The following is a 26,408-nucleotide window of genomic DNA, read 5'->3' as shown; positions in this document are numbered from 1 at the left end:
CTGCTACAAGTCAAGGTTAAACACATGTTAAGCTCTGCTTGGAGCCGCTGCAGATTTACCTACCAAGCTTTGCTCTCCCAGCTCACACCTCTCCTACACATTCACTGGATACTCTTACCAAAGTATTGCTCAGGTGATGTCGCTTTGTGATTTAATTTTGACCATATTATTTCTACGATCTACTATCTAATGAGCAAGGACCTTAGCTGAGCCATCTTCAGGGTGTTCCTGGCAGGAAGCACTAAGGTAGCCTTCACAGAGAGGCACCATTTGACCCAAAGAGGTAGAATTTTGACAATTAAAAATATGAATGTAGATTGCAAACACAGCACACAAAAAGGAAATGGGAAAATAGAATTGAAAATCAGGAAACAGAAAAGAAGGCTATTTGGTTTAAAAGTGGAGGTCCTATGGAGATGGGCAGAAGATATGGAGGAAGAACTGGTTTGCTAGTACAGTCAAGAATTTATCTTACATTTTGAGAGTCCTACACACACACACACACACACACCAGGCAAAATACGCAAAGATTTTCAAGGCTACTATAGATGAGATGTCAAGTATATATATATATATATATATATATATATATATATATATATATATATATAACAACAACATAAGGCATATGCGTTCCATAAAAGTGACAAAACCTTATAGGAATTCAGAGAAGGGACAGTGATATTTTTCAAGGTACCCTTTTACTGAAATACAGATATAACTACCATTTAAGATGATAAATGATCAGTACTTAAAAATAGTCCAGAGTATTTTGAGAATTCAGAGAAAGAATTCTCTCCCCCTGGGGTGATAAAAACATCTTTGTGGAGAAGATAACTTTGGAACTGGGCCTTAAAAACAGAATATAATTTCCACAGGTACAGAGTAGAGAAGGACCTTTTTAGGCAAAGAAAAAGATATGATCCAAGTCATAGAAGAGGAAAGCATGGAGCATATTTGAGGAAGATCAAATAATATGACTGGAACATATGGTCCATGAAGAGTGGTAAGGACATAAGATGACAAAACTATAAAAATCAAAGCCAACGCCTACCTCAGGTTTGAGTTTCAATCCTTTCACAGTCCATTCTAGTTTTTGAACAGCTGTGAATGTTAGAAATGTGAGGTGTTTACAGTTTGCTGGGAAGATACACAATTTAACATGCACTGACAATAAATTGTGATAAGTGCTATTGAAATGGAAATGAAAGGTGATTTGCAACCCAGAACAGGGCCAGGAAAAGCTCCCTAGAAGATGAGATTCAAATTAGACCCAAAGGATTATTGAGAGTTAGCTAGACAAAGGAAACAGGAGTGGTTCCCACCAAGTGACCAGCTTGTGCAAAGATCTGAAGGCAGAGAGAAAGATTTGTTCAGGGACTGAAAAGAAGTCAAGCTGAGCTGGAACTTAGAGTGAAAGGAAGGTGCCAAGAGAAGAAAAGAGAGAGGTAGGGAGCAGGTCTTGAAATGCTCCACAAACCATGTTAAAGCACTTGTAATTTTAAGGAATAAAGTCCCAGGCATTACTAGGAAGCCTTTGAGGAGTTAGTAGTGATCTGATCATATTCCTGTTTTAAAGAATCATTCGGGTTGCCCTAGGGAAGAGCTTAAGAGTGGGATGAGAGAACAGTAAGCAAGGAAGACACAGTTCTAGGTCCCAGGAGTGGCAACCAGGAAGCAAGAAAGTAGAAAGACTCTGGAGAGAGCTGGGAAGCATCATGGTGGGAATGCGGCCTGTTCTGGGCTCAGGCACCCACATGGTGTAACTGAAGTCATGGGAGGTACTCCCATCATCCAGAGACTATGTGAATCTGTTTCACAGAAAGAAGTTCTGAGAATAGAACACAGAGGAAGACCAACATTCGATCAAAGGACAGAGGGTATGTTTTTAACAAATGACTGCATAAAAGAGAACTGGGAAGAAAGCCATAGAAGTGAGTGGAATCAGAAGTCATGGAGAGAAAAGAGTTCCATAGGGAGTGGCCAGTACTGTCAATGCTACTCAGAGAATGAACTATCCATTAGAATCAGCAACACGAATACACAAGGGGTCAGTGGTGGTGGGGGGGGGGGGGGAGAATGGAGGAAGGATGGATTATATAGAGGGAAATGAGGGGTGGGGAGGGGCGAGGGAAGGAAAGATTATGAAATGAGGCAAACGTCATTACCCTATGTACATGTATGATTACACAAACCATGTGACTGTACTTCAAAGTGTACAATCAGAGAAATGATAAGTTGTACCCAATTTGTGTATAATGAATCAAAAAGAAAGAAAGAAAGAAAGAAAGAAAGAAAGAAAGAAAGAAAGAAAGAAAGAAAGAAAGAAAGAAAGAAAGAAAGAAAGAAAGAGTGAATGAATTAGCAACACACAGGTCCTCAGGACCTGAGCAAGAACAATGTTCAGAACAGCGGTGAGACAGAGGGCAGACTGCCTGGAAGAATAAGTGGTAGGTATAGGTGCTGCTCTTCCAGGCAATATGGAGGAAAGAAGGGAGAGGACCTCTGTTTGCAAGAGAAAATGGAGTTACAGGAGAGTATATGTTTGTTATATCTAAGGTAGGAGAGACTCCATAATGGCATTTAAATGCAAATAAAACAGAATCATTAGTGAGGTCAAGATTGAAAATGCAGTTAGCAAGTAGGGCATTCAAATCATAAAAGCTGTGGATCCAAGGTATAATTAGTCTTCAATAGATAGTACAAGATACACATATTTTATTGTGTGTACATGCAAGTAAGTTTCTAAGTTTCATAGCAGGATAGTTAATGAGAGCTCTATTTGGGTTCTATTTTCTGCAAGATGGAGAAGCAAATCACTGGTGAGGGGAAGAGTCAACGATTTTAGAAGAATAAAGAATGAGAACTGGGCTGGGGAGATAGCTCAGTTGGGAGAGTGCTTGCCTTGCAAGAGCGAGGTCCTGGGTTTGATTCCTAGTACCACAAAAAAAAAAAAAAAAAAAAAAAAAGATGTACGGTTTGGAGGACTCAGCTGAAGCTGGAGGCCATGACCTTATCATGGCCAGATCTATACAAGTTGTAATTTTTTTCACCACCACCCCCAGCAACTTCTATTTAGCCATGTAAAGACATGTAAATATGAAAAATAGGCAGAGGAAAGTGGTACTAAACAAAAATTAATTTTAATGTGGTGTCCCAAATGGAATATGAAATAGAGAGAGAGGCTTTATCAGTGTAAATGACACTACCTGCTACTTAAGACTGTGTCTTTCTGTCCTTCAGCAAATCTCAGTGGCTTAATCTACTATATTATTTTTTCACTCACATAAACATAAAGACAAGCAGAAGGTCATCGTCCATGTGGTAATTCGGAACCTTTAGTCTAGTGGCTTTGTTATGCCCTTAGACTTTTTGGTCTTCGGTTGGATTTTCTGCATTCAACTATCAGATGAGATAGGAGGATTATGAAAGAAAACAAAGGATTGCAGTGTTTTTAATGAACCAGATCTAAAAGCAATACACGCCCCTTCCACTCACGTGCTGTTGGCTTGTCATGTGATCCTATCATGACAGTTTCGATAAGCATCTGGTCCAAGTCATGTTAGGAGGATTTGTGGCAGTCTAAACACAAAGAAACAAGTTAATTAAGACAAATAGCAATAGAAATAGAAACAAAAGCACATTCTGAGAAAACAGAATTGGTAATTGCTTGGATGAAGGATGATAAACACACAGCATTAAATAAAGTTATGAGATCAAAATCCAAGGTGTAAGACCTTCTCTATCCTGTCCATTTAAAATTGAGACCCTTCCCAAACATGACCCATTCCTCTTCCATGGCTCGATTCCTTTTCATAACACATGTCATCTTCTACTATATCATTTCCTTACTTGCTATGTCTTTCTCCTTCCACCATAATGTAAGCAAATTGGGGGGGGGGTGTCACTGTTTTGTTCTTTACTCTTTGCTTAATGCTGAAAACAGTGTCTGATGCATAAAGGTGGTTGTGTTGTTGTTGTTATTATTGTTGTTGTTGTTATTATTTTGAAACTGAGGCTTTAATCTAGGGGCATTTACCATTGAGCTCATCCCCAGTCCTTTTTAATTTTTTTTATTTTGAGATAAGTTTTCACTAAGTTGCCCAGGCTGGTCTCAAACTTGCAATTCTCCTGCCTCAGCCTCCCAAGTCCCAGGGATTACAGGCAGATGTTGCCACACCCTGCAGAGGGTCATTACTACTTTTGAATCATCAAATGTCATGATTGATTAACAAGGTTCATTATGGTGAGGTCAACTTCAAGTTCAAGAGGAACACATATATGTGCTTATTAATGCTATTTGGCTATAGAAAGCAAAAACTAAAACATGATGACAGAGACTCAGGGAAGGATATCCAAAGGAACACAGACTCAGAAAGCATGTTGTATGTGGAGTGAAAAATGATATTGGTTTTTAGAAATATATTTGAATGAAAGTAAGATATCCAGGTGAATATACTGAGTAGGAGGTTGATATGTGAAACCAGGGTTTTGGCAAAACATTGAGTATTAAAGTCTCAGGAGAAGAAAATAATAAGAGTCTTAGTTCTCAACACACAACAATAATAAGAATGTGAGATGAAGGATAAGCTTATTAGCTTAATTTAATCATAATATATATATCAAAAGGTCGCACTATATACCTTAAAATTTTTCACTTGCTAGTTAGACATTAATAAACCTAGGAGAAAAAAATAATAATAATCTCAGGATAATAAGATTTTAGGCTACTCCTTGAGCAGTGAAATGTTGAGTAATGAACTTGGATGAGTGAAGACATGCTCAAGGAGAAGTCATCTAGTGGCCTCCTATTGGGCAGAATAACAGTATCACGACTTAATTCCACAGAAATATCCTCATAAGGAAAATCTCTGCTGCATCATTTAGTTAATATTGGTGAATCTACAGAAAGTGAACCACATACACAATAGAAACCCAAAATAGGTTTTCTCACAGTTCTCTTGCTGAAAACGCTACCAGCTAGGCCCTCTGGTGGTGGTTCTGTGTAGTGACAGGCCTTCCCAGGGTCCTGAACTGAACCATGACAGAACAAATTAACTTTTTACTATTCTGTGTACAAGTGCAGAATAGACAGTCTTTGGGGAACATAGAAAAATCATAATCTGTCTTTTCTTCATATCTGTCCCTTCACCCAACAGCAAAAAACATATTGCTAATATTAACACTGGCAAAAACAATCAACAAGTACAAACACTACATAGGTGACCTGAAATATTTTAAATTTCAAATTTTCAGTAAATAACCATATAAATGATTTTAACTGCCATGCTAAATATTTGCATTTAAATTTTTCACCTAAATTGGTTACTATTAAATTTAAAAGTAAATAAGTAGATGCCAGGCATGGTGTGCACTCCTGAAATCCCAGTGACTCAAAGTCTGAGGCAAGAGGATTGTGAATTCAAAGCCTTAAGCAACTTAGCAAAGCCCTAAGCAACTCGGCGAGACCGTGTCTCAAAATGAAAAATAAAAAAAGACAAAGAGTTGGGGATGTGGCTCAGTGGTTAAAAGCCCTGGGTTTAATACCTGGTATCAAAAAAAAAAAAAAGTAAACAAGTAGAAATGTTATACCATATCTCTATATCTACATATAAAAATACTTAGAAATATGGAACATAATGACCAAGTTCCACACCAGTTACTAATTAGCTATTTCTTAATAAAGCAATTATTAATAATCCAGTTATGAATTAAGTTCATAGAGTAATAGACTGAAACTGACCTAACACTTCCTAATGCCTAACACACCAAAAGGTTATTTAGCCAGCAACCCCAAGACAATCTTGATCAAAATCAATCTTAAAATCCAGCATGCAGCACACACACATGCACATGTATACATGCACAAACACAAATACATTATTATATTTGGAGTGTAACATGTTTTCAAATTTTTTCTTTAGACAGCATTGACAGAAATTATAATAAAATTTTTCTATGCCCCTTAAAACAATGAGGTATATTGTATATTTTTGAATTTTGAAAAAAAGCTAAGATCAACTTATGAGTAGTTTGGGGAGCTTTTATGTAAACCTTAAATATTCACAGACTCCCTAAAATTGGTAATGAATTTAAGAAGTATCTGAAACTCTACAGAGAATTTTAGAAAATTCCAAACATTTTAACAAATTTTTAAAAACACTGGGCAGTTTCTCCATATGCAGTCAAAATATAAATGGTGATTTCCCTTATTCTTTAGAGTATACTACAATAAAATGAGCATGAATAATTCAACATATTATCTAAAGTGATTATTCAGAATCTAAAATAGAAAATAAGGTAAAATAAAAGCAACCTCCAAGTTATGAAAACTTCACTTCCAGAAATTCATTTACGAGTCATTTATTTTAAACACAGAATATCATTCCACAGTGGAAACAAAGAAAAAATAATGGTTGCTATTTAGGCTAGCCTTCAAAAAATCTTATTTAGCCACGAAGTTGTTGAAATGCTTTTAATAAAATTTTTCAAACTGTGTACAAGGGGAAAAGACAATAATAAGAAAGAGTATAAATTTTTAAATAGTTTTAAAATACTGATATCCTGGAAAATAGATTTCGTGTCATCAAAATCCTGGAGTTTAAAGGTCAGGATTCCAATTTACCATTTATCAGCTGTGTTTCCCTAGGCAATTTACTGAATGTCTCTTTCATTTTCATTATCTATAAAATGGAATAGTAAAAGTACATTCCTGATAGTATTGTTGAAAGTATTTAATGTCTTTATAAATTTAAATCACTTAACACAGTTCCTTGTACACAGCAGGCTCAAAATAGTATTATAATGATTTTTTGTTTAAGATAGGAATTAAAGATAGGAATTTAACATAGGAATAAACAGTTAACATAGGAATAAAAGATAGATGCCACAAGAGTGTAAAATATACTAAAACCTAACATTTTTCTTTCAAGGCAATTCTGAAAAGTCTTTCTTGAGAAATGTGTATGAACAAAAATAGGCATCTTGTTATGCAGCAATTTTGCACAATCTTGTAAAACTACAATACAAAGTTTTAAAAATTAATGTATTTGGACTTTAGACATAAAAATTTATTCTAAAAATGCATAAATTGCATTCCTTACTGTACTTAAAAGCAAATATTTAAATATGTACCTTGTCTACAGGATCAAAATCGTTCTTCTGATTGTGTACTGGAGCATGTTTTATCTTAAATATCTCCAGAGTTTTAAGAATTCAAAGAAGTTTTTGAAACATTGTAAAATGAGCATATGCAAAGTCCAGTTGAGGGCTGTGATGTAGCTCAGAGGTAAAGTACACGCCTTGTATGTGCAAGGTCCTGGGTTTGATCTCCAGCACTGAAAAAAAAAAGAAAGAAAGAAAAGAAAAAGCCAGTTGAAAATTAGTGAGGCAAGTCTGTCTATAGAAGTTCTAAAAAAATTAGCATTAAAATTATAGACTCAAAAAGCCTATTTTCTGTCCAAAGACTGCTAAGGGTTTTTTTGTTTTGTTTTGTTTTGTTTTTTATCTACTAAAAATGTGTTTTTTTTTTTTCAAATTAAAATGGACAGAGAAAGAGATAGAGGCAGTTCCTGGAACGGTGGACCTTTAATATTGACTAAAGTAGTGACAAGTAACAGAGACAGCCTCACTGAGAGAGTTCCTTTTCCTTTCTCCAGAGGAAAAAAACATTTAACTTCTGTGGGTCATTTTATAATTCCCTGCTGTCTTTTGTAAAGCCAGATGGTGGCGCTGTGGTACCATTTGTTGCGATTTTAGTTTTAAATCCTACTTTCCATTAGAGAGCTTATTGTGAAAAGACTCTTAGGCCCTCTTTTGAAAAACAAATCACTTTAAGTATATTTTATTCTTCTCTTTAGTGGTAGGTAAGCCCACCATTTAAGTCCTTCAGGTAGTCTTAATGCTTACTTCTTTATAAGAAATGTACTTAAGAATTGTAAATGTAGGCGATTTACAGCGTGCTAACAGATCTAATAGATGGTAGCATTTTGTGTTATTGTTGCTTTCTTAGTGAATGACAATAAAAATGAAAAGAAACGAATATATCTTGTCTATATTATTTTAATATATCCTTCATTTATAAATAAAGTCTTATAATATCTCCAAACCCTGACCCACTGCCCGAATCTTTAGGGAAAAAAATACTTTTGTTAGCAAGAGTGAACTCAATTTTAATTCCACTTCTTTCTCTAACCTTCCCAGTGCTTTGGGTGAGAATGCTTATTCCTTCTGAAAGGGGTGTTGCAGGGTTAGTTTGGTGACACACACATTTCTGCCTCTTACAGTTCCCATACCTTGCCCTGTCTTATATACTCTGTCAATGTTATTAAACCACTTTCTTCTTAAAAGTCGGGGTTTAATTTGATTTATACCCCAAAGCAAAAAATGAGTCGACTGATTTTGAATTGGGCCATTTTCTTCCCCATATACATTGCTTTCAATACTCTCCTTTTATCTTTAGCTGACCCAGGACAAAGCTCAATGTGGCACAACTCTGCCCTGTGTTTAATTCTGAATAAAAAGAATGCAGGGACAACACAAATCAGTGCAGCTATTGGAACACCATATCCAAGTAAACATTGCCAAATAGTCAGAGGAGAAAGACACATCAGAGGCCAGTGCAGGCTCAGGGTCAACACCACAGGGGCTTTTATGATCCAAGGTGCAGCCTTAGTCCCACCCACGTTGTCTGGATGGCAGATAGGAGAGGAAATACAGGTTCAGGATCATTTATGAGTGCCTCGGCAAAGGGACCAACTGTCCCTCTGTCCCTGTCTTATCTGCAGCTCCAGATAGGCCCTTCAAGATTCAGGACGTCAGGTTCATAGACAGCCCACTTCCCCTGGGTCAACTGTGAAGTTGTAGATGCAGTTTTGCCACAGTCCTCTGTAACTACTCTTTGAACCTTCTTTTTCAATGAAAACTAGGTTCTTTCCTAAACAAAACCTCATGCTGGTTCTCACTATGCCAAGCAAAGCAGTATTTTAATCACAAATTTATTTTATGATTTAAAATTTGTAAGATTTACTTATTAAGAGGCAATAAATGAGGAAACTGAATGAGTATCTTAGACCAAAACCTGAGCATTCAACTCTTGTGTTTTGATAGGCATGTATACACCACGAAATTTGAGGGAAACAATTCTTAGTCTGCTTTGATGAAGTCCTACCTCCCCATGAGACAATAAATGGATAAATAACACTTGGCATGATTAAATAGATAAATAACAATGAACATAGAAACACTAGTCTATAACAGTTTTAAAACCATTGTTCTGGAATAATACCCTGACGTGTGTGTGCACGCGCACACACATTTTGTTAGGCAACTTCCAATTCCTACTATGTGTGGAGTTGATCTTAAATAAAAAATAATATTGTCCAATTTGGCTCTATGAGAATTCTGTAATTTAGCATGCTTCTCTGTCTCTTTTTATTATCCTAATTCTAATTATCTTCCAAAATTATATTGAGATACACTTGAAAACAAGAGACTTGAGAGATGCCATTCCAAATTCCATAATGCTACTTGGTACTTTTGTAAATAGAAGATATAAGAAAAAGATATGAGAGAAAAAACTGAGTCTCCAAGCTCTAGATGCTCCCAGGATATGAGAAAATGGAGAGGAGATACAAACACCCTTTCCTTTCAGCATATGCTTTTCTCATCCAGCTTTTACAGCTCAGCGTAGTCCTCTGGATCCTTTAAAGTCAAAAGGAAAAATGAGGGGGAAAGAGAAAAAATGGCCAGAATCATGCCATTCATCAGTTAACCGGTTCTGGGTTATAATCCTAAGCTAACATGGAATTCTCCATAAAAGACAGCACTTTCTTATTTCTCCCATCTGCAAGGGGGCAGGGGAGTAATAGTATTGACCTGATTGCAGATGAGAGGAGAGAATGAAATTGTTTCCATAGTAAGTGCTTCTCCAAACTATAAAGTCAAACTCCTAACAGCAATTCTATCAGAGTGTCCCTCATCTTGAGCATAAATGATAGGTTCTTTTTAGATGGCAGGGATACGTCTATGGAGTTTTATTTCCAGGGAGACAGGGCAGGATTTGCTGCTATGCAGACTGAATAATGTTGGAAGCCAACATCATGTCACATTTTGTGTGCACTTTCCAAAGATTAATCCAAGCGTTACAAATGGGACACAGACTGCCATTGTCCCAGGGACACTTTAATAACCCACACCTACAATATTCAACCTGTTGTTTGCATAGGGACAACTTTGGGACACAAAAACCCACCAGAACGATTCAGGGAAAGGAGCCGTGCAGAGGCAGAGACCCAGGCGCCAGGGCACCCCCGCATCTCACCCCACATGGCAGAGGGGTCTGTTAGGAGTTTATTTATGCCTGAGCTTGGGGGTCGCAGAGTGCTTTCTTCAAAGCTACTCTCAAGCAATATGTGGCTCTGCAGCGTGCTAACTCGGTCTCTTCCTTAGGCTGCGCTTTGCCAGTGTTGGCCACGTTGCAGATAATTTTTGTTTTGTTTTGCATCGTGCAGCTCAAATTAAGTCACATTATTCCCCTCAGGAATAAATCGTGCCTGGCCAATTTCTTCCCACCCACCCCCTCTTTTTTTTTTCCTTTCTACCCCTTCCTTCCCTACAGTCCCTTGCATCTGTTGTTCTAAGATATTCTTCAGAAATGGGAGACCCAGGAAAAAGCTTAAGGAGGAGAAGATGATGAGAGGGAGATAAGAAGAGCTCAAAAATCTCCACATTCCCCGGCTCATCATCTCCAAGTGCTCCTAGGAAGTCCTCTTTCATACAACTTCACGTACTTTAGAAAACACACTCAAACGGTCTGGTAGATCAGAGTTGCATCCAAGTTGTATGTGCAGTGTAGACTATCAGTAACCTCTTTTCATATAAAAAGATATCTTTAGCATCAAGAGAAATATTTAAAAGATAAAATGAATGGAATCATAATTATGACATTTATTTTTAGATATCTTGAACAATATCATTAAAATAACTTTTTTTCTAATACATTATTTAAATAATATATGACAACATGACTAATAGGTGGGAGAAACTCAAATCCCAGAAATTTTTTTAAGAAAAATACTGGGGAAATCACAATAAGGCTAAAATACTTACAGAAGCATCATGAAGAAAGCGACTATATATGTGCATTATATATATATATATGTATATAATACATATTTTATACCATATATATATGGTATAAAAAAGAAGTTTATAAGAATTTGTTTCCTCTTGACTGATTTTGTACTGAGGATTTAACTCAAGGATGCTCTACAACTGAGCTATATCCCCCATCCTTTTTTTCAGGGTGGGGAGCAGCACCCCACTAAGTTGCTGAGGGTCTTACTAAATTGCTCAGGCTGGCCTCAAACTTGCAATCCTTCCACCTCAGCCTCCCAAGTCATTGGAATTATAGGTATGAGCCACTGCACCCAGCTTAATTTCCATTTTAATTACAGGTATTGAATATATGCAAAATTTGAGACACAAGAAGTAAACTGAAAGCTAACAGTATACATTTTGCTAAAGGACATTCTCTATAATTTAAACTTGAGATTGGTACTTACTTAAATACATATCAACAAATCCTTCATAATATAACATTTCAAATTTAATTTTAGTCCTTGGTAAAGAAAATTTAAATTGGAATTACATTTTAATATTTCTCTACTAGAATATTTTTCTTTTTATTGCCACTCTTGTAACCAGGGGATTATAGACTTCTTTTTGATTTCTATAAACACAGGGGACAGAAAACAGTATAATTCACACAGGAAGATGCCTATGATGCAGTCAGTCAAGAGTCTTAAATGCAAGTATACTAATAGCAAGTAGGGCATATGAAAATCACATGCAGACTGCTTTGACTTTATACGCTAAGTATGGAGTAATACTGTAGTTCAACTGGGGGGAAGCACTAAGAGAGGGAGTGGAGGGATTCAAATTTGTTCTGTTCAAAGTGTCAGCTGAGATACCTTCCTGTCAACCCACAGTTCTTTTCTAAGTTTGCATTGTTGTTGGAAGGATTCAGTTCCTTGCCCCTGTGTTCTTACTGTTTATTGGTTGGGGGCCACTTAAAACCCCTTGAAGATGCCCACCAGTTCCTTTCCAGATGGCAATTTCCACAGAATCTTCCAGGCTTCTGGAAGGGCCTGAGTCACCTGATTAGGTCAGGCCCATCCAGATAATCTGATTTCTGATTGACTGACTAGTAACCTAATCACAAGAGTGATATCTCATAATATTCATAGGTGGTATCTATACTTCAGAGGATTATACAGAATTAGTTCACCGGAGTGTGGGAATTTTGAAGATCATCTTAGAATTCTGCCTACCACCGAAGCTGATAACAGATGGCAAAAGAGTTTTAAAGGAAAAAAAATAAGAGATAGAGAAGGGAGATACTTATTTAGAATGTTTGAAAAAGGTCTGTCTGGACCTTGATCTGAGAGGTGTAGGACACCAAATGAACACTTCTAAAGGGTGTTTTACTATTCAAATTTAATGTGTTATATTATGATAGTTTGTATTAGTCCTTTTCCATTGCTATAACAAAATACCAAAGCTGAGTAACTTATTAAAAAAAAAAGAGGTTTTTCTAGCTTATTGTTTTGGAGACTGGAAGTCCAAACAGCATAGGACTGGCTCTTGTGATGGCCCCTTGGCTGCATCACGTCATGGTGAGAGCACCTGTGAGAAGAAAAGATCACATTTATATGTCGGTGTAGACAACTAATATTTTTGAGGCTTAACAACATGGAAATTCCTACTTCTAACGCACATTTTAAAATAAAATTTTTTTTCTCAAAGCTCTAATTTTGGTTCATCTAGGGCAAAGAACTTGTGGTGTGTTTAAGCAAGTAACTGTGAGTTGCCTCTCTGGAGGTCCTGCACATAAATGTGTCTCAACAGCTATGGGCTGGGAGCTGCTCCTGTGATTTGCCCCTGAAATGATGCAGAGAAAGTGTGCAATGCCCCTTACACACTGAAGATTATCATTTCATCCCGGTTGTGGCTGGTGTCAAAACCACTCACACATTTGTTCAAAGAGCATCTGTGGTCAGACAATTTTGAAATATCAATTTATGTTCTAAAATGTTTTTGCATTTGCCCTCTGGATCGACTCCAGGCACAGAGCTAAGACCCTGGGTGTCTGGTTGCCTGGGGGATTTTGCAGTGAAAAGCAGAGTGATCAGGTTCTTTTCCTGTCTTTGGTGGAAATTTAAATTTTTCAGAGAGATAATATTAGGTGATCTAGAGAGGCAGAGATGCCATGGGACAACTCTGAGAGCATTAAGAGGAAGAAGAAAAATATTCCCCCAGAATTGAAAAGGTGGGGGTGGGGAAGTCATGAGGAGGACACTGTTAGTAAAAGGGGACCATGGAAAGGTCACAGAATCTAGAGGGGAGGGTCTGTGGTGTGGGATTCTGGTCTTTCCAAATAATCCAATTTCTGTAACATGACCACAAGCAGCAAAGCCATTAGGCTCAAAAGAGACCCCCTTGTCAGTCTAGAACAATGAAAATCTCATTAAAAACTTAATGTGGACTCATGTCTAGAGGAGCCTCCTACAAGGTCTGGGTTAAAGACTCAGAACCTTGACACACACTCAGCTGGCAGGTGAAAGGGAATCCAAGAATGAATATGACTGAGCATCCTGAGTCACTTGTATATCCACATGTGAGTTTGCACACTGTGCATGACGTAATATAGGGGTACCTATGAACCAGGCGCATCTAGAAACAGCTAAGGAACTATCCTCATGAACCCCCATTCAAGAAGCAGAATTAGTCTTATATAAAAAAAATATTGACAATGTAGAATAAGTTTTGCTAGTATTAATGGTTTGAAGCATTTCTATATTAGAGATTGTGGTCCTTCTCTACCTACTCAATCACCTCTCCCTACCCTCAGTATGGAGCTCAGTGAACAGCTGGACCAGGAAGCTGGAGTCCAGGGTTTATTCATGCCGCAATAGTTTGTGACTGCTCTTATCTGTGAGCCTGTAGTGCTAAAGATAACTAACTCCAGTTTCTGCCTTTTACTTTCCAAAAGCACAAAAAGTTGAGAGAGAGAGAGAGAGAAAGAGAGAGAGAGAGAGAGAAAGAGAGAGAGAAAGAGAGAGGGAGAGATAGGCAGCACATCCTGGTGGTTACTCACCAAGGCCCAGAAAACAGAAGGTCAAATCTCAGTTCTTCCCTACTTAGCTGTCCGGCCCAGGCAAACTATTTTAAAGATCCTCAGCCTCACGTCTTCTGCTTATTAACTAGTTTCTACGATTAAGTGGATCTGTTAACAATTACTGTCTCTTGGCACTTACTTTATAAAATGAGAGATTTGGAGTAGAAGATCCCCAAAGTCTCTAAAAATGCCATGAACTCAATTAAAGAAAAACTTCAGAACCGCAGTTCATTGCTTTTATTTTTATTTTGCAACAAAAATCTTTAGAATATCTCCACCAGGTACATGTGGGTTGAATGGGAAGGAATAGAAATGAAAGAACAGAAAATATTAAATTGAGTCAAGTGACTATTTTTAAATAAATAGAAATTAAATCTTTGGAAGCTAGCTACTAACTAAAATTTTGAATAATTGAATTATGGTACAATTCCAGTCAGTGAAATAGAGACTGTGTGTTTACCCAGTAAATTTAATCAATAAAGGTAATTAATCTGTGGTATCTCACACATATCCTTTGATTCCTTATGTGATTAAAAGTTTAACTTAAAATCCAATTGTATTCAGCCAACTAATTTCTAATCCAATTCCTATGGATTTTTTAATAGTTTAAAAAGAAAAAAAAATATTTAAATAAATTCATAGGTATCTCTTTTCCCAAGTGATTTCTATAAATATGGCTAAAATAATGTTCAGTGGGACTCTAAGGAAATTATATTTTAATCATTGGTCAAATAAATGGAAACATTAGGTCTAGCATTCACAATCTGTTTCAAAGGCTGAACTTCTCTTCAATTTTGCTTATTTCTAAAAATAAAACACTTGTGTTTCCTGGGTTTGGGTTTAACACATAGGGCAATTAAGTCTGGTACCTGATTCAATGTAATTTTATAGGTCAAAAATAAAACTCTATAGAAAATTAGAGGCAGAAAACAATTGTACGCATAGAAGACAGGTTTCTAGTACAATTAAAATATTATGACATGCCAGTCAATGGTGTAAATGGGAAGACCCTGCAGATAGCTCCTTCAGAAACATGACCTTTACAGTCATCCATAAAAATGGATGGGAAAATTAAATGGACTTTTGTGGTTAGCCACTGCCAAATAGTTAAAAAGTATTGCAAAATCTGTCATGCACCTGTGTGTCTTATCAATTTAGGTTCAATTTAAAAACTTCCAATTCTAGAAATGTTATATAACTTGAGGAAAGAATTAGTTTATGATTCCTGAGGGAGACAAAAAATAAACTTTTGGACTCCTACGTGCATTTGTATTATATTAAAGATTTAGTTTTTGTTTAAGTACACCTTTGTTAAACTTTTCAAATGACAATGAGTTTTGTGAATTCCCAACTTTCATTGTTATCAGGGAAATTTTTCATATGTTATTTACAGATATTTACACTAATAATCATAAATAGTAACTCAGCTACATGTTGAAGAATTCAAGACACATTGTAGTAACAAAGGTTATTTTATAATTACTGTGGTTTATTAAAATTGTCCTCTCATATTATTGTTAAAAATATATATTTTACCAATATTTGAGTAATGGAATCATTTTCCCTCTTTCTTTTAAACTGACGATATAGATGTCAAAGTTGAAAAAATTGTGCCAGTTCACTGATTTGTTACCTAATCATAAAATAAGTTGGAAAATGCTGAATTAATTCAATGATACCACTAATTATTTCCCCAGGAGCTAATCTAATAGTAATGTAATTAGTACAAACATACAATAAGTGCTCAATAGACTTAATAAACTAAATCAAATCTAGTTGTAAATAATCAATTGTTTACAGGTCAAAATTCTATTTTTTTCTCTTATTCAGCTAATAAAAAACAGTTTTGCCATTAAATTTGGCCATGAGAGTGAACTCAATTATTTAGACAAAAGTAAATAATGTCTACTTTCTATAGTTAGTTTTCTAAGTCAATCAGACATAATAATTACCAAATTTCTAGTTAAATTTGTTTTTCCAATTGTTTTGATTTTAAAAATAAAAGATTTTTTAAAAAGACCTGAGCAAAAATTAAATTTAACTATCATTTAAATTTGGTTTTGATTGGAAAATTTTAAGGTAAATACGTTTATGCATGTATATAAACTTAAACTGCACTGTTTTTCCTTATTTTGTTTTTTTTTTAATTTTCAGTTTCAAGTTCTAATTCAGTGACATAGTCCTGACAGATTTGTCACATAAAGTATTATATGTGAGTAAACAGAGATATTTTAAATAAAATATAACACTCATTAAATTTTTTAATTCATGAAACTAGATATACTGATATCTGGGTATAAAATAATTAACTCCTTTTTCTTTCTAGGCTTTCTCTTAATAATATAGATAGTACCTTCTAACAATGGCTTTTCAATACTGGTAGTGGTCTTTCTTTCAATTTTATAAAAATAAAGAGTTAAAGCACTGCACTTTATCACATTTTTTAATGGAAATAATGATGAGAAATAGGATTGCTGAGGACCATGTGCTACTGAGAATCTCGAATGTGTTAACTCTGTAACAGCAGTTAAAAAAAAAAGAAAGAAAAAAGAAATTAATCTATAATTACAGGGGAAATTTGATTAAACTAATGAATTTATAAACGCAAATAGACACACTTCAGGTTAAAATATTATCATGGACTCAATCCAGATTAAAGGCTCACCTAATGCCTATTTCACAATTAAATTGTAAAGGGCACATCCCTTTAAAATCATGCATGTAGAGCATCTTGCATGTTGGCCCCCTCCTAAGTAATTTGAAGTTTTGGAGTGGGGCAACCTCCAGCCCCTGAGCCTGGAGCTTTCTGCTATTGTACAGTAGCCGGTTCAGACCTGTGTGCTTATGTTTCCGATTCCTGGGAAGTTCTCTTTGCTGCAGGGCGTGCCCTGAAACACATCAAAAGAACCAAGTTCTACAAAAGAAAAAAGAAACTCAAGTAGGCTTGAACATACAAAGAGAGGGAGAAAGAGATGAGAAAGGGGCCAGGCAGTGTTGAATACAAAATGAGTTCACCCAACCCCAGGAGCTCTTCATCACTTACATTTATCTTATTCTAGGACAGGGGCGTCAAACCCAGCCCTGACATAAACCACCCACCGCCATTGACTTTGACTCTATGCGTGTGTGTGTGTGTGTGTGTGTGTGTGTGTGTGTGATGTGCATTGTACATTAAAAAAAAAAAAAAAACAGATTTCTTGAAGTATCACTATTACTTCACAAGAATTAAAAGGAAAACATGTTTAAAAACACCAAGCACTAAAGTCCAAAGTAAATAAATTTAACATGGTTTTCATTTAACTAATGTATAGTGTTTATGTCAAAAATCTTCTAATTGTGCATTGCTTTAACATCTTTCTTTACTACAATATTTATACTGAGCCTTCTGTACTTACAAAGCATGTGAGATTTTCAATTTCTACTTGTGATGTTTCATGCATGTTTACTATATTTCAAGACAAAACTCATGGTTAAATTTCTGCAACAAGTTAGATTCTGCATGATAAATAAAAAACGTAATTATAATGTAAATAGTCCAACTAACTGAAGGAATAAAAGAAACATTTCCTAAATCTATGCTAATCCCATCTTTGAAAGGGAATCCAACAAATTCTCACTCTATGTGTTCTTTTAAAATATATTCAAACTGATAAATCCCTCTGACAAATTGTATTGTCCCACTGGGACCATAGTTCTGAATGTCTGCACAAATTTTCTAGAGACAAAAAAGTGTAATGTCAAACCTGACCCTAATATAGTCCTGCATTGGAATTGCCTTTAAATTGTGGTTTGGAGGTAAGTAAATTATGAACTGGAAGAGATGAACTTAGAGAAAAAGAAGAAGTTATCAAACAGATTTTTCCTGTTAGATTTAGAAACATTACATAAAGTCACATTCAGAACTTCAGTACCAATTTTTGTGATCAGGAATGATTATCATAAACAGTAGGTTTGAGTTTTTTTCCCAATATATAAGAAGTTATAATCTAATGTGCTGACAAAACAAATTAATAGTAGTATTAATGGTATTATATGTACTATATATAGTGTATACATAAAGCTTTATATATAGTATATACAGTGTGCATATATACATATATGCATTATCTAATGCATTATACACAAACACTATATTTTATTTAGCTTAGTAATTTGTTTTGTTTTGTTTCAATTTGGTTTTTGGTGCTGGGAATTGAAACCAGGGGCACTTTAACACTAAGCTATATTCACAGTCCTTTTTATTTTTTATTTCAAGACAGGGTCTTGCTAAGTTGCAGAGGGTCTCGATAAGTTGCCCAGGCTGGCCTAGAACTTGTGACCCTCCTATTTCAACCTCCCTGGTCACTAGGATTACAGGCATGTGCCATCATACCCAGTTTATTTTCATTTTTGCTTACTTCAGACTTTCACCTTTTTGCTTTACTGTGATTGTATCATTTTTACCTCTTGAGATTTCTGGTATGCCTTCATTATAACATCTTAATTTCATGTGTTACTTCTCTTAATTGGCATTCAATATAAAAATTAAACTTTTTAAAAGGAGTTGTGCAAAAGGTCATCAGTACATGTCAGGGAGCATGTCAGCTCTTCTCAGTAGACTGTGCCAAGCACCGCTCCCCTGGCCTTGCTCAAACAAAGTGCTCCATTCAGCCAGCAGACTGCAATGAAAGGTGGAATCCCTGTCCTGCTTAGATGCAGAGGAATTTTGCAGTGTTGAGGAACTACAGTGATCTTTAAACATATGTATATGCTTTCCCTCTATTTTGGTTTTCTTCCATTTTCTTAAGCATAAAATAACAATCTCAAACAATTTAGAGTTTGGAGGAAAACACATTCAACTCTGATATACCATATCAATAATAGAAAAATAAAATTACATATTTTCATTATTATTTCTACAACATATTATCCCCAAAATCTACCTTCAGAGAGAGAGAGAGAAAGAAAGAGAGAAATGAGGAAGAAAAATCAAGCATAAGTAATAATTCTGAATACTGATAATCCTGGTCCAGGTCTTCTCTTCCTTCAAAACTAGCTCTTTTTCAAAGATGCCATGCAAATTCATTGTATGCTTTTATATGGCTGTGTTTTTCTTTATTTTTGAATATTTTTTTCTGATTAGCATTTAAACCACTGCAAAGTGTGAATCCAACAATGGGAAAAGTAGACAAAAAACTTTTTCAAAGATTAAAAACCAAAACAACATTAAAAATAACCCTTATAGTGCATCCAATTTGCACAGGTGAGTGTGTTGTTTCCTGGCTGCCCAGCTCCTCTGTCCTCAGTGAGTCAGGGAGAAAAGGGAGAAAAGCACATCACAGCCTTTGTGTGATCTAAAGGAACCTGAGGGCCCAATGGTTGACTTTGCAGGTTTGCAATCCTGAGGTCAGTGTCTTCTGCCAAGGCCCTCCAGAGTGTTCTGATGTTCCCAGCAGGCAGCATCTTGCTCTGGGTATCTATCTGGGCCTTGGTCAGGAGTGTGCTCTCAATAGGTATTTCACTGCTTCCCACTGCATATTGCCTTCATAGACTCTGGTGCAGTTATAATTTTAAGTGACACATCATTGGACTATTGGAAAAGCTAGCCATTTCCTACACTAGGCTTCAATTAATTGGAGAGACAATGCTCATCTTTTCCAATGAGTTATTTCATAATCCTCTTGAAATTCAAACATCCAAAACCAACTCTTCCTCTAATGTTTTCATTTGTCAAAAGAACAAACATTCACTCTGTCTCCAGGGCTAACTGTGACTAAGAACATAGGCTCTGGAGTTGGATGGAGTTAGTTCTAATCCTGACCACTGCTTCCTAGCAATGAGAGTTGGAACAATTTCTGACCCTCTAGCCTACTTCCTCATCGGTGAAATGGAGCTGATAATCATGATCATCCTTAGACTTATGGAGAATAAATGAGATTAAGTGAGAGACTAAATCAAAGAGCTGGGTGCAAATTGTATTAATCATTCAATAAATTTTAGCTGTTATCATTAAACTTAAAATAATCCTCGACTCATGTTTCTCCTTTTATCAACCAGATGTAGAGACCAATCCACTTGGCATTCTTAGGGTTATAAACTTGGTTCTAGACATTCATCTCCTTGCAATGAGATCAATAATACTTTCAGCTGATCTGTGACCCATCTTTTCTTCACATTAACATAAGCATCACTGCCAGCTAGATTTTTTCATGATTAGGGCTTTCAACAGTTCTTTCCAAAGTTTTCAAAAATCTTCACTGATTTCCTCTTTCCTACTCTTCAGTCTGGTTTAAAGAGCCTACACATTCTAATTTTGCTCCATCCGTACATTATTTCCTGATGTAAAATCCATTTTGGTGTAGACAATTTTCTTCCTTATATCATTTTTCATTGATTGTCACATAGTCAACAAATATTTATTGAGGGACTATGATGAACCAGATGCTATGGATGCAAAAGATACTAGTTTCCAAAGATATGAAAATAAATAAAATATTGTCCCTGCCATCAACAAGGCTATCACAGACAATAGAAAAAGAACTCATTATAATGCACCAAGTGGGAAGAACTCTAGTAGAAGTATAGGACAAATAAAAGAGAATCATATTTTTCTAATATTCTGACCTTGGCTTTGAAGGTCTCAAAAGGTATATTAGCATTGAATGATTTCAATATACCAAAGTGCTGTTTGACACCTGACTACCTGCTCTTGGGAGACAAAGGGCCCATCAAGTGTGTATATTCTTGTCCTCATTTAAAAATTCCCTCAAACTTTTCAAAATCCTAACCACCCCAAAAAACCAGTCCTACCTCTCCCATGATTTGAAGTTTCATTTTTCCGGCATTTGATCATCTTCTCTCCAATTACTGTATCTACTGGCCTGCATTATTTAGATTGGCACTAGGAAAGAGGACATCAGGACTGATTAAACTTATTGTTTGATATTGTTATGTATGATAGCAGTATCCCCTTAATCAAATTATGAGCCTATCAAGAGGGGAAGTCAGGGCTGGGGCTATAGCTCAGTTGTTAGAGTGCTTGCCTTGCAAGCACAAGACCCTGGGTTCAATCCCCAGCACCACAAAAAAAAAAAAAAAAAAAAGGAGAAATCAGGTCTTGCACAAGTGCATTTCCTTTTTTGCAACGTACCTACCTCAACTCTGACAACTGTAGTAATAAATAATTAGTAATTGCTTACTAAAACTTTTTTATTTTTGATACAGAAAATGTGTCAAATTTTTAAATGAGTATTTCCCCACATTACTTGCTCATCCACAATTCTTAAAACTTGTTTAATGCAGTACCAGTTTTACGGGATGCTAACAGATACATGGAAATGCTGGAAACATACTGAGTTAGATAAGATTACTTAATACAGAACTTCTCAGAAACATTAAAAGTTGTGTAATTTAAATCTTCAGGAGAGTTAAATATTACTCAGTATTTCCCAAATCTACTTAATGACAAAATTCAGTTTTTGGAATTAGTGTTTACAGAGCTCACTGGGAATTGCTGATGCCTTCTAAGGTCTTTAAAGCTGATTTCTACATTTAATTCAGTCAAATCATATGCACTGTTAAAATAACCGGATACCTAAATCAATTAACTGGTAAGTGCTATCAGTCCACTAACACTATTAGAAACACTGAGTCTTTTCTAAATTCTATAGTAATAACAAAGATTTTGGTAAACATGAAAGCTAGGCACAAGCTCCCCTAACAAGGTAAGAACCATATTGATCCCTTGTGAGGCTGGTCAGACTTAAGATTCACTATTTATGCCCATGCCCAAGATTACCGCTGCTGATCTAAAGTTTCATGATTTTGTTATTTAACAGCTGAAGTAAGGGCATGTATAAATGGGTAGGCAAAATTGCATTTAACAGTATCCAATTTGATTGATTACAACTTTGCTAAGATTTATATGTATATTTATTATTAGTGTTTAAAGTTTATTCATTGGCTTGAACCAATTACTAGAGTCAAGATCAGAGAGTCAATATCTAAGGAAATAAGACTCCAGGATTTTGTGTGTAACTTTAACTCAAGACCAACTTTGGGAGAGCACTCTATAGACTCTCCATTTGAGCAACTCTGACTTTATTTCTGGTGAAGATATCTAAGACTTTAGGCATCTAATTCTGACCTAACTGAACTCAAAGTTGCAGAGCGCCGTGGCTTCTTCCCCAAACAGGCCACCACTCGCGGAAAGCCGCTGCTGCTTGCCAATGGGCTGCTTCAAGCGGATCGTGCCACTCTTACGAAAGACCGGGGCTTCTTTGCCCGGCTGCTCCAAGCGGCTCCGCTTACGGAAAGCCGCTTCTTCCACTTTCGGCCGATGAGCGGGACAAAAGACACGTACTCTTTAGAAGTTCATGAAGCAAAAAAAAAAAAAAAAAAAAAAAAAAAAAAAAGTTCATGAAGCAGCTTCCCCTTTATTCCAATAACACCCTCAATATATAAGCAGTCTCATGCATAAGCAATTATAACCAGATATGTCCATCCAATCCTGTTAAAGGTCAAGCAATCACGGAGCTCAGCATTCATTTAAAGTATATCTGTCCACATGCTAGGCAGCTGAACTGATTATCATGCAGCCAATTGTAAACGCATTCTGCCTTTCTCCATGCATATTCAGAATGCCGTTTGCTCTCTGCCAGTCGCCATCTTTGGATGCATGTGGCGTAACCCTGGCTCCCGGTTCTGCCCACCACAAAAGTCCTCTCTCAGATGCTAAAGAACCAGTAGCCAATATATTCTGCTTTTGATGGCTGCCTGGGCTCTATGAAGGTCTAACTGGGAAGATTGCAACAGTTGGCCCCATGTTCCACCTTGCCTTCACTGGACATTTAAGGTGAAGGAAGTGCCTTATAAGTAGTGACAGCTTTATATGGGAAGCCAAACCTTGTCTAAACTCAGTCTTGATGTGACGTTATGCTTTATTTTCTCACAGGCTTCATCCCTGCAGAATGAAACGACAATATCTGAAAGAAGGAATGCTTGGCCACTAAGGCCATGTTTGAAACTTGGCAGCAATACCTGGAGAAGCCAGGCATCCAGCCACGGCTTGCACCAATCAGCACAACTAGGAGGACCTCTGGATGACCCATAACCTCCACAAGCACCAGAGTTGCTGATCTCTTTCCCACATTTGATTTCAGGACCTGTTAGATCCTGAGTACCCAAAACTGGTGAGCTAATGTACTCTTTCTTAAAAACTCTTCTTCAGTTCAAGGGAGCTGGACTCACCAGGTTGTAACACCCAGAAATCCTTGTTGCAATTCGCTCAGAAGAGTAAAATGGGACTGCTGCTTTTAGTTACAGGTCATGGGCCTTGCCTGAGTCAGCCCATTAGCCTGAGAGGGATACTATGCAGTGGACGTTTGGCCTGTGCATCCTGGTCGAGAGTACTCACAGTGAAGTCCAAGTTTGCACCACGGTAGTTCCTGTCCTCAGTTACTACCTGTTCAAGATTCACCACAATCTCAACTCTGGGTCTTGAGGCTTCTGATGGCTGGGATCCAGGGAGATGTGGAGGACCAAGGAGAATGTGCCTTGGCAGAACTTAACCATAAAAAGAGAGACCTCTTCCAATGCTTGTGGAATCAATTGTGATTGTGTTTAGTCATTTTTGGAGATTTTTGTCACAGAGTTCTCTATATTACTAAAACAATATTATCTTCATAATTATCAAAATGATCCACCTCCCTCCATGCCAAGGGACATTGCCTTCACCCCCAGTGCTCATCAAACACATACATTTTGCATGGATTCTTGGCTAATGTGGAGCCTCCAGTTTGAACCCACACCTAGAAGATTTGTCACTGTATACAAGATCATTTGGATGATGTTATTACACCCTGGAACTGCAGTGCCTGTGTATCCTACCTACCACCAAGATAACTGCCCACTTCCACATTCACCTGTAACACTTGTTCCTTACAAATAATTGCTTATGAATAAAATAGAGAAGCATCACACGGAACATCCAAATCCCTCGTGAACTCTAATTTTTAATAAAGACCCAGAACTGTATTAAATTTTAGAAATATAATGAATAAAACACAGTCCTCACCCTAAGAAGTTTACCAAGGGGGAAGTCAGATGATTCAACAGCCTAATGAGTGCTGTGTGATGTTGGCCATGGGAATTCTGTCATCTCTACTCCTTGACCACCCAGGGAGCCTGGGCTGACTCACAGATGATCTTCTAATATGCCAAAGCAACCCACAAGGTTAAAGCCAACAACAACAGTCCCTGGCAGAGCCCCTGCCAGTGGTGATCCAATGGATTCTGTGGATAATATGTTATTTCTAAACTTCCTGACTTTTAAACAAGTTAGACGATCACTTCCAAGCGCCTTCCCTGATTCGTCATCAAACTGGTAACCTTCACGTTTTAGCTCCTAGGTGAACATCAGGCTGTGAAGCCAGAAGACATGACTTCAAGTTTGAGTCCTGGCACTTATGAATATAGGCAAATTACTGAAACTCTCTGATCTTGGGTGTCTGTCTTCGCAAAATGAAAATAAAAATATCATATATTGAACCTACCTCACAGGGTTGTTGTGAGAATCAAGTGGAAATGTATGTGAAAGCACTTTGTAAACTGTCATTTTTAGTCAACCCATCTTCCACTGTCCTTCATTCTCCCTATCAAATTCAATATGATAATTTGCCAAAAGGATACATTCTTACCCACCCCACCCTGTGCAAGAAGGCCAAGTTCATGCCCTCCTGGCTATCTGGTTTCAGTACAGGAGACAAGGATATGATAAGAGGACCAAAGCTGGGGCCATACTACCATATAGATATTGCACCATTAATGCACCAAATGGCTAGACTTGGATAGCAGCCAGCCATCTTCATAGAAGGTTGTCCCCAAGTCGCATGATAGAGAACTCATTCTTGGTCCCAGAGAACTAATCAGACTGTGATGATTCAAGGAATCATCTGGGCTCCAACTGCCCAGAGGACTTACCAGTCATTCCAATTGAGCACATGCCCCCCCAGAATAAAGTCAGACTGTCTAAAGGAGATATTGACCCAATTTTAAAAATGCAAGCTATCGCTGACTGCCTAAACTCTGATAGTTGGTCTAGCAAGAGAAATCCTAGACAGTCATTTAAAGCAAGGATTTGGTGACATGTTTCTTCTTTTAGCAGTTTATCCCTCAGACCAACGTGGCTCTTGCCACTCTGATTTTGATTTATTTACTCCTATTCTGTCCAACAGACCCATATAAGATGTGCTCCTAGCTTACAAGCATCATATGTCTCCCTTACACACACACACACAGCAGTGGAACAGGGAAGAATACCACTAATTTTTCTTATCTATACCCATAAGGCCACGCCTGGCCTGGATTTCCATTTGTGATAATTAGTACGGATTCTGGATTGACTGATCTAAGTTTAGTTCAGTCTGTCTGGTGCAGTCCTATCCAGCCTGGCTTGAAACCCTTAACTCCATTCCAGTCCTGTGCAGAAGCTTCAGTAGAGTAAGTTGGGAGCCATAGATACCAGCAAAGCGAGGTCTTTATTCATAAAACCCACCAGCTTCTCCAAAACTAAGATCATATATGCCTGTGTCTCCAGGAATAGCATAAAATTTCTATAAAAGTTCTCCCAAATGAATAGTGATTATTTTGTACAAAAGATCTGATAGAACTGGCATCCCAGTAGCTCTGGAATAACTTTGTAAACCTAAAAGAGAAAATTTCCACTGTAATCCATTCTTCAAATTTCTAGAGCAAAGAAAAAGTGATATAGAAAAAAAATTTTCATTCAGTGCTGGTATCAGTTTGCAAAATATTTTTACATGGAATGGACAATAATTCATAATCTCCTCCTTGTTATATGTTGGAATAGCTGACCTAAGACAGTTCTTCAGTGAACTAAGAAATCCTCAAATCTTTGCTAAGACTATAATATTAAAATTTTGTTTTAATTCCTAAAATAAAGTTAAACATATTTAAACAGTATCTTCTTTTGTAGTTTACAGACACCACTTGATGTGGGAAGGGAGCCAGAGAGACTCAGAGTGCTGCCACCCAAGGTCAGAGGCACTGAGCCAAAGGATCCAGCACAGAGCAGGCCCAAGCCAGGAAGGAAAGCTGTTACTGAAATGACAGACCACGCATATGAAACAGGATGATCTCTAGGTCATGGTGGCTGAGAAAGAAGAATAGACAGATCCAAGTTGGGAAACAAATTAAGATGTTATAACAGGTATTGGGATGAATGAGACTG

At 36.9% G+C, this 26,408-nt stretch overlaps 1 protein-coding gene across 3 annotated transcripts in view; it reads left to right on the top strand.

Moving 5' to 3' along the window:
* The window catches only part of GRID2 (glutamate ionotropic receptor delta type subunit 2), a 1,449,748-nt gene extending 1,424,299 nt beyond the window's left edge, over positions 1-25,449 (top strand). For 2 of the 3 annotated variants that reach the window (XM_079153230.1, XM_079153229.1), the window contains one exon: positions 23,112-25,449. In XM_079153230.1, the coding sequence (XP_079009356.1) occupies positions 23,112-23,270 (159 nt within the window). In that variant the 3' untranslated portion in view covers positions 23,271-25,449. Of the gene's footprint in view, positions 1-16,333; positions 16,392-23,111 lie in introns of all 3 variants that reach the window. The other variant, XM_079153231.1, reaches the window with a different exon arrangement.
* The last annotated feature ends 959 nt before the right edge of the window (positions 25,450-26,408 follow it).

Source organism: Sciurus vulgaris (assembly GCF_902686455.1).
Source record: "Sciurus vulgaris genome assembly, chromosome: 9".
Classification (NCBI taxonomy): Eukaryota; Metazoa; Chordata; class Mammalia; order Rodentia; family Sciuridae; genus Sciurus; species Sciurus vulgaris.
This window is presented reverse-complemented; position numbering and strand designations above follow the sequence as displayed.